This window comes from Esox lucius, chromosome 7, assembly GCF_011004845.1.
Source record: "Esox lucius isolate fEsoLuc1 chromosome 7, fEsoLuc1.pri, whole genome shotgun sequence".
In the NCBI taxonomy this organism is placed as follows: Eukaryota; Metazoa; Chordata; class Actinopteri; order Esociformes; family Esocidae; genus Esox; species Esox lucius.
In genome coordinates, this window is record NC_047575.1 from 12,848,623 (window position 1) to 12,858,095 (window position 9,473).

The following is a 9,473-nucleotide window of genomic DNA, read 5'->3' on the forward strand; positions in this document are numbered from 1 at the left end:
GACAACTCCAGTCCTGATAGGGCAATGGCATCATAGGCACAAAAACCCAAAGAGTCCCAACAACATTGAAGTCATCAAAGTCAGACTAACTGCAGAAGGGACGGCTTTAAAACCTGTGGAAGACCGATACACTGGGCTGAAGCCAAGGGTGATGGCCACTCAGGGGCTGGACGCATCACCTCACTCCCAGGCCCAGAGATGCCAACCAATGGGTGTCCGCCCTGATCCCCTTACGAACACAGCTTGTCTGTCAAAACGGTGGTATGAAATTATTGCATCTAAGTGCGGCTTACTTATTCTTCATTTTTGTCTGACTGGTACCTGGGCCTTGCTTTAAGGGCAGGCCGTAGGCTTGCCACCTGTTCTGTAAATATGGAATTGTTCTGTATTTGTCAAACTGTTAGCTGAGAGGCAGTCAGTTACACTGTTGTCGAGGCTGAGGAGAGATCTGATAGCGAAGCGGGAACATCCGAGTCTAATTTGGTAAATGTGTAGTTTTTTCCCGTGTGTTTATTTTATTGTAATTAAGTTCATGATTTAATATTGGATAGAGCTAGTAGGCTATAGAAGTACATTAAAGCAGCACTCAAGTGCTATTGTCAGCAGCGCTGATTACAATGATTGCATTGAGTTGCGCCATTTGTGACTTAATGCTAGACAGGTGAACTCCTGAGATTAGGCTGGCAACATTGGCGGTGTGAAGAATTTACATTAATATTAATAATGGAATACACAAGCAGTTTCTAGTAGACTTTTGGCCTCTAAGTGAAATTGTTTTTGATTGTTAAGTGTCATGAAGCGCATACATTATAAAGAGTAATCAACAGGATAATGCAATAATGTTTAGACTGCGTGCTTTGTACACTGACGTAACCATTCTGTAGCTGTCAAACAACTTATAGATCTGCATAATTACTGAGGGGACTAACAATCCATTCCAAGAGAAAGGGGCCTCCCTCCAGAAGAGATGGGTGTCGATGTTGAGATACCCGGGGAGATCATTCGGTGCCCTGAGGCACGAGGGGGACACCTATATTTACCAATGAAGGTGGCATGACAGGTTCAGGCAATTAGCCTGCAGCAGCGCTTAGCCAACCACTTCCATGACAGTCCAAGAACGATGATGGCCTCCAAGGAAGCCATCAATTCCAGGACAAAAGGCAGTCGCAAAATGTACTGACACTCCAAAATGGAATCAAGTAAGGGAACCGCAAAAACTTTTCCAACTGAACGGACACAAATGCACAACTAAGAAATGAATCCAACCTAAAACTGAACTTTCTGGGATTGAGTCAGGAAACTCAATACCAAAGTCACTCCAAAACCCAAAGAGTGAACATGTGCTGAATAAACCCACTGCCCACCATCACCTAACACAACCACTAGAGTCAGCCATAATAATGGAACAGGGCTCAACTGAGAGACTGCCATCAAAATCCCTGTCCAACTGAATCCCATATCCTGCGCTGGCGACCAGCGCAAGCCAAGCCAAGCCTTATATTCTTTTTATAGTCCTAGTCTTATAAGATTGCTACCAAACTTCCCTTACCAGAGTTTTCATAGGAATACGTCCTCTAAATAAGAGTCCTTTGGGAAGCATAATAGATGTTTCACCAGGGTAACTACTGGAATCTGTCATGAAAATCATGAGGATATTTAACTAATGTTATTTGACAGCGTTGAAAGATAATATCAGCTTTCATAATCAGTAGTTAGTAGTAAATTCTTTTAAGTTTCAGTCTGGGACTTCTGCAGATAACAAACCTTTTAAAACCTCCCATTTTGGTCTAGATGTGTAATATATATTTTATATGTGCACAATCTAAATGTAGAATCACTTTCATAGCTCAGTTAGTCAAGAGATTTCCAAGTGTGAGATTGAGTAGTTTTGGCACAAGATCAAAACTGGTCTGCCATTAAGAAGGCAGGTACATTTCTAGAGTCCATGATGAATCTCTTCATAGCCATCCTATAGAATGACTGCTAGGGTAGCAGTTGGAGTATTATCCCAAGGATTAGCAGAGTTGTGAAGTGTCAGGACAGAGGACACAGACATCAGCCTACTCACAGCTTTCATTGCATTACTGACATTAATCGTTGTCTTCCTAATCCTATTCCTCCCACTGACTGATCCTTAGAGGATGACAGGAGTGAGGGTTACAGGTAGAATGAGAAAAAAATGTCTGTGGGGGGAATTGAGTTTGTAGGAGGAATGGTGTATATAGGAGGAATGGTGAATGAAGGAGGAATGGTGCATATAGGAGGAATGGTGAATGAAGGAGGAATGGTGAATGAAGGAGGAATGGTGTATATAGAAGGAATGGTGAATGAAGGAGGAATGGTGTATATAGAAGGAATGGTGTAGGAGGAATGGTGTATATAGGAGGAATGGTGTATATAGGAGGAATGGTGAATGTATGAGGAATGGTGAATGAAGGAGGAATGGTGAATATAGGAGGAATGGTGTATATAAGAGGAATGGTGAATGTATGAGGAATGGTGAATGTAGGAGGAATGGTGTATATAGAGGAATGGTGTATATAGGAGGAATGGTGAATGTATGAGGAATGGTGAATGAAGGAGGAATAGTGAATGTAGGAGAAATGGTGTATATAGGAGGAATGGTGAATGAAGGAATGGTGTATATAGGAGGAATGGTGAATGAAGGAGGAATGGTGAATATAGGAGGAATGGTGAATGTAGGAGGAATGGTGTATATAGAGGAATGGTGAATGTAGGAGCAATGGTGTATATAGAGGAATGGTGAATGTAGGAGGAATGGTGTATATAGGAGGAATGGTGAATGTATGAGGAATGGTGAATGAAGGAGGAATAGTGAATGAAGGAGGAATAGTGAATGTAGGAGGAATGGTGTATATAAGAGGAATGGTGTATATAGGAGGAATGGTGTGTGTGGGAGGAATGGTGTGTGTAGGTGGAATGGTGTATATAGGAGGAATGGAGTGTGTGGGAGGAATGGTGAATAAAGGAGGAATGGTGTGTATAGGAGGAATGGTGAATGAAGGAGGAATGGTGTGTATAGGAAGAATGGTGAATGAAGGAGGTATGTTGTATGTGGAGAAATTGTTATATATATATATATATACATACAACAAATTAACAGAAATTCACAGAGCAATTAAAAAGGTAAACTTTAATAATTCCTCTGTTATAATAGTTTTGTAGTACAGTACTGTCATTTTGCTTTTGGTTACATAGCAGAGCATTTTATCTTTCTACAGTCAGCTTTACATTTCTGTTGGTCTTTTATACAACTGTACATTGCTGTTTTTTTATATAACATTGTTTTAGTGTAATTGGAGAAATATTAGTCAACCATCCTCAAGACCTGAGCCTAGAAGAGAGGAGGTTTTACAACCGGGTCTCTTCTGAGCTCAGGATACCATAAAATAATTTGCCTTTAGCCAGCACTGCAAACTGTATAATGTCAAAATGTGTTTGTCACTAAAATATAGGGTTGCACAGAGCATATATCAGCATTACTGCCATTATGCACAATATTGTCTTCCATAAATGGTTTTAAAAAATAAATACAATCCATGTTATTGCGGGATCAGCCAACCTATGTGTGGCAGAACTTAGTGATTTCATTGGAAGCACACAATTGGTCCAAAACAACAGGATATTCTAGTTTAAAGCCATGCATAACTGCAATAATATCAATAGTTGATTTGGTGAACTCCATATTCTGGTAACAGCCTTATTTTTGTCGTTATAACTTTTGCAGAGCTGGCTAATGGCACTTTACATTGTAGGACCCTGAGCTCAGAAGAGAACCCATCATAAAAAGAAACAAATAGAAACTTTTGAGATGCTAAGGCAGGGTCAACACTCGAATACTGCAGTGGAGTGGAGATTGAACATATTACATTAATTCATGACATGCCCAAGTTACAATTAGTTTGTATCTGTCTAAATGTAATTATCCATTAATGACCAACAACCAAATTTGACTTCAGGGTGGATTGGGAACTTTATTTCTCCTTTAGGGAGTACATGTACTGTAATTGATTAAACATCCAACAACTTAATTAATAATGGAAGAATGATGGGGTTTAGAGAGCATCTGTTAGTGAGGCCATGGGTAACAAAAACCCAAACTGATATTGTCACCCTGAAGTGACTGAAATAGATTACAACGGTCATGTCTCCAGTTTGGGGATAAAAGAGAAAACATCAAATTAAATCAGCAGTAGATTGGATTGTGATGTTGAAGACATACAAAAGCAATCGATCCATGTGTAGTTGGATTATGCATCACCCTTAAAAGTGCCAGGTCTGAAACTTTAGGACAGGGGTGTCAAACCGGTTCCACGGAGGGCCGAGTGTCTGCAGGTCTTTGGGTTTTCCTTTAAATTGGTTCCCAGGTCAGACCTGAACAACCAGGTGGGGGTAGAAATTAACCAATTAGTGAACTAATTAATCAATCAGGTACAAGGTGAGAGCGAAAACCTGCAGACACTCGGCCCTCCGTGGAACCGGTTTGACACCTGTGCTTTAGGATGACTCCACTTCCACTATCTGGCAGGGGTCGGCCCAGCTTCAGCGCTGCCGTCCTCGCTGCCCACCTGGTTCAGCTGAAGGAAAGCCAGCACCGGATTAACGTACTCCATGATGGTCTCCTTCACGCTTTTCTCCAGCAGGTACCCCTCCGTCTGAACTTCAGTATTCTCCTGCCCTGCCACCAGCTCCATGGCCGTCTGCAGGTACCGGAGACTAACGAGCACAGACAACTGGTGGGGAAGAGTGAAGAAAGGTTGGAGAAAGGTTATACTGTACATAAGGTTGTGCGCTTTACTCAACAGCGAGCTACAAGTCTAATCTTTAGGTGTGCAGGTTGATATGTCCGCACGGTACCTGAAGTAGGAAGACGGACAGCACGCCGGCACCAATAGAGTTCATCAGGCCCATATAGTAGTTCACCAGAGCCTCCCTGCAGCCACGGATGTAGATGTTGAGCTCCTCGGTCTGGTGCTCGTAGTTGTAGTGAGCCGAGTTGTTGGTGAGGTGGTCCTGGATGCACGGCCTTGGAGAGCTGGGGTTGCAGCAGCTGAAAGGGACTCCGTCAAACAGGTAACGCCCATCTACGTTGCTCTTTACGCGGCTAAAGATAGGAGAGAGGTGGGAGAGAGTTCGATGGAGAATAGAATCAATTCAGGATTTATTTTGATTCCAGTCTGACATGGGATTCTTCTGTACAGATCCCAGTCCTCTGAAACTGCTGAAAAGTACTCACTCCTTCACTTCCTTAGAGTTGAAGTCCAGGTAACGGTTGCTGATCCACTGGACCTCGAACCAGTCCTTGTAGTCAGTGTTTCCGCAGCATTTGAACTCCATCTGCAGACGATCAATGGTCTGTTTTTGAAAGCAGCGGCCAGGGGTGTCTGTGTCCTTGTAGAAGCGGATGCCATTCTTCAGGCCGATCTTCAGGGAGGATTCCAGGTTGCCCTTCATGGCATAACTCATGACCACGGTGATCAGCATGAGGAGGGTGAAGAACAGGGACACTCCCCAGTAGGGCTTCATGAAGGCCTTCCAGCGGGGGAAGCGGCCAGCATCCAGGGCATCCTGGCAGATGCGGCCAGCAAAGTAGTTGATGCCCAGAGAGGCCAGACTGACGAGCATCATGGTATTGGGCACCACATGAATCTCTGTGTTGTCCATTACCTGTAGGCAGAAGAACCTCACACATCAGGGGTTCAGTCAGTTGTTAATGTTTCAGGGGGAGAAGATTTGAATGAGCCAATTGGAAGCTGGGGATGAATAGGTAGCCGTGTTGGTATGCAGGTCAGATCAAAAAGGCTGCCATGACAACCGGGTCAACACTCCTACTGTTAAAATCAGTGCCATGGAATATTCAGTGATAGTTTACAGTTTTAGCATTTAGCAGACACCCTTATCCAGAGTGACTTATAGTAACGCATACATTTTAAAAAGCTAGGTGGAGCACACCTCTCAGGACAAGAAAGTACACTCTATTCAGTTAATTTGTTATTTGCAGCGCTGTTGATAAGACAATGCAAATAATAAATATAGCAAGCATTGCAAACTTTACAAACAGTAAAATATCTACTGTTGTCTTAACAGATCTTTTTAGCTCTTGTCTTTTACTAGCAGTTTCTTCTCCCATTTTTTGATTGGCTCAAAGAAAGACAATGCAAGGACCACAATCGCTGCAGTATGTCAAGGTCTTCAATGCTGATTGACCCTGTGGTATGAGATCTTTTACTAAGGGTGTGACAACATTCCATATAATTGTTCTAATTCCATTTGTAATTGGTTTTTAGATGGCTCCTCAGGGGGCTGTGATATATGGCCATTATAACTAAGGGCTGGTCAATGGCATACAAAAGATGGCGCCCTACACAGAACAATGTCCTATTCACTGCCCTGGGAAGAGCACCCCCTACTGGTCCTCCGACACTAACCCAGGACAAACCCTGCTTAGCTTCGAAGGCAAACCATCGGTGGGAAGCAGTGTGCAATATGTTTGCTATCAATAAAGTATAAACAGATATTTTAAGCACTTTATGATACAGTCCCATATTTAAGTAAAACTCAACATGTAAGAAACATACCGACCCACAAATATTTGCTACAAAAAGACCACATTGAAATGAATTGTGTTTATGTTGCTCTATTCAACCAAAGTGCCATAATAATTATTTCCAGTAGATCATCAAATACTTAAATCTCAAGAAATAGTTAATGATTAGGGAACATTTAAACTGAGTCACTCAGTCACTCCACCTACTTTAAGTCAGTTAAACCCATCCCTATTATCAGCTTATCCATGGTTGTTCCGACCTGAAACAGTTAACCCTGTTCATAACACCCACACCTAACACCTATCCAATATCAGTGGTTTACAAACCTCTTTGGGGAAACAAAGACATCTCACACATTTGTTTTAGCCTTGAACTAGCACATTCACCTCAAGTAGTGAAGAGCTAGATCATTAGTTGACAAGTTGATTTAGGTGTGTTAGAAATGGAATATGTGTAATACATAGAATGGCTGGAGTTCCCACGGAAAGGGCTAAGGACACTGTTAAACACCATAAACCAAGCTCACTAAAATTATTATTAAAGCTCCAGAATTCTTCATGATTAGTTATCTTCAGCTGTCAAATGCTTTTTACTGTGTCATATTGTGAAACATTCACAAAATAAACTCTTAATTTAAGATATTATACACTCAAGTAAGGTGTAATGACATTCCTTGCTTTTCATCCTAATGCTTTTAAGCAGTTTATGACAAAGAGTTAACTAGTATCCCTCTTTGATAAAATTACACAATAGAGCTGACAAAGTTATGTTTGTGGATAAGACATTTAAAAGCTGTAGAGCCTTGCATTACCTCTGACCTCCTACGGAGCTCTGTCTTGAGGAAGCAACCCAGGGTGAAGGTGAACGCTCCAGCCAGAGTGGCCACCCAGGAGAGCAGCCACAAGCCCTGGGCCAGCTTCACTCTCTTCTCAAAGGGGAATTTCATCTTCATTAGCACCATGGTGGTGGCTGGAGCCCACACTGGCTCAGAGAGTCACAGGGAGTAATGGATGAGGAATGCGGTGCTGTAGAGATGAGATTATCGTTTTAAGGAGAAGAGTGCCACAACAGATTGCTGGAGCAAGTTGACCTGGGGAAGTTGGGTTGGGTCAAAGGTGAAGAAGAGTACTGCTGAAAAGAAAACTTGATAAGAAAAAGGAAGAATTAACAATTTAAGATGGAGTTGACTCAAAGGAGAGGCTGTAAGAAGATTCTTGTTGAAGAAAAATGGTTTTGTACTCCAAATGCATTACTAAAATGGAAAATGGAAATGGAAATAAGTAATAATGATCAAATGGTTCAGTAAAGAAAACATGTGGGGAGAAAAAGCCAGAAAAAAATGAATGTGGTATCTTAATTAGTATCTCCTGGATGTGTTAATGGCGAAGTGTCAAAGTTCACCTGCTTGATCCCCCCCAAAAAAGGTATTAAAGAAAGTCCAGGTGCCCCTTCAGTCCTTTTCTTGCACCTGTGTGCCCATTCTTAGGGACTTCAGACACAATGGATTTAGACAATGTTGGAGGTCTGGAGCGTCTTAGACCTAATCTCTCACCTATCCTATTAAACAAGACTTTCCAATTGGAATCCAGGCCAGTGTTTGGTCAGCAAAGCCAGCCCACATTGAAGCAGGCTCAGGGCCATAGACGACCTCTGACTAATCAAATGGAGGATAACATGACGATAGAGGTAAGCATGTGCATGGACAGGATTGACACACTAAGGGTTCTCAGAACATTTGAAATGTTTACATGAAGTAAAAAAAAGGTTTTAGGATTTATATCAAACTTGATTACACTGATATTGGCACATATATAGTTCATTCCAAAATGATTAGCGCCTTTTATAAAGATAAGCAAAGAACTATGATTACAAATATTTTAAGTATATTATTTTACTCTAATAAAATTACTCAGAGAAAGGCATTTTTTGTGTATGTTTTTAAAATAAATTAATGTAGTTGTCAACATTACTGGCTCCCATAAAACGATTATACTGGTACTGAACATACTAAGGACAAAGCAGTAGACATCTTCAATTGAATTGAGTGGTTCAAGGAAGGGAGAGATGAAGAGCCAGAAAGAGAGAAGGAAAGTGAGGATAATCCTGTCTAAAGCTGTTGTAACATGCTCAGCAGGGCGAATTTAAAACTCTAACATGGGAAACCGTTACAGCCTACAAACCTACTTTTGGATTTAAGATGTATGGAGAGCTTGAATTTGAGTGACAGAAACCTACCAATTAAACTACCATGATGTGGATTGCTCTTGAAATTTCAGACAGAATTAGTCTTTAGTTCAGGTGTGTCAAACTGAAGTTGTCCCTGAGGCCCATATTTATTCTTTAACAATGTCCAGAAAAGGAAATGATTCAATTTTATTGCAGTTGAATTTTACAAAAACAATTAAACCATTTTGAAATATTAATGGTATTATATGCAATTCTGTATTACAATCATGTTTCCAAAAAAAGTTGGGATGATGCGTAAAATGCAATGATGTGCAAAGCATTTATTCCTATATTTAATTGAAAACAGTACAAAGACAACATATCAAATGTTGAAACTGAGAAATACATGCCCATTTAGAATCTCATGCCAGCAACACATAAAAAAAAATTGAGACGGGCATATTTATATTTGTGTTGCATCACCTCATCAGTTCAAAAATGGAGACCAATTGCTGTAGTTTTGAAAGTGAAATGTTTTCCCTTTCTTGCTTGATATAGGATTCAAGCTGCTCCTTTGTCGTATTTTTCATTCCATAATGTGCCAAATGTTTTCAATAGTGGACAGGGTCTGGACTGGAGGCAGGCCAATTTACCACCCGGACTCTTTTAATCCGGAGCCATGCTGTTGTGAGAAGTACAGAATGTGGTTTGTCATTGTCTTGCTGAAATAAGCAAGGC

The 9,473-nt window shown here is 41.1% G+C and overlaps 1 protein-coding gene across 2 annotated transcripts; it reads right to left on the bottom strand.

Annotated features, from left to right (window-relative positions):
- Positions 1-3,135: 3,135 nt before the first annotated feature.
- Positions 3,136-8,121, bottom strand: rom1a (retinal outer segment membrane protein 1a). 2 transcript variants are annotated; one of them, XM_034293086.1, is made up of 5 exons: positions 7,381-8,121; positions 5,258-5,688; positions 4,879-5,125; positions 4,525-4,754; positions 3,136-4,313 (listed from the first exon to the last, which is right to left on the bottom strand). In XM_034293086.1, the coding sequence occupies exons 1-4, from the start codon at positions 7,528-7,530 to the stop codon at positions 4,539-4,541; spliced, it is 1,044 nt and encodes a 347-aa protein (XP_034148977.1). In that variant the 5' UTR covers positions 7,531-8,121; the 3' UTR covers positions 3,136-4,313; positions 4,525-4,538. The 2 variants fall into 2 exon arrangements, with proteins under 2 accessions (XP_034148977.1, XP_034148978.1); XM_034293087.1 differs by lacking the exon at positions 3,136-4,313 and having other exon boundaries at positions 4,464-4,754; positions 7,381-7,594; positions 7,971-8,121.
- Between the last annotated feature and the right edge of the window lie 1,352 nt (positions 8,122-9,473).

Excerpts from the sequence above, each read along its gene's own strand:
- rom1a (XM_034293086.1), bottom strand. The coding sequence starts at position 7,530 with ATGGTGCTAATGAAGATGAAATTCCCCTTTGAGAAGAGAGTGAAGCTG. Across the intron at positions 5,689-7,380 it reads AGCTCCGTAGGAGGTCAGAG|GTAATGGACAACACAGAGAT; the intron begins GTAATGCAAGGC and ends TTCTGCCTACAG. Across the intron at positions 4,755-4,878 it reads TGTCCGTCTTCCTACTTCAG|TTGTCTGTGCTCGTTAGTCT; the intron begins GTACCGTGCGGA and ends CTTCCCCACCAG.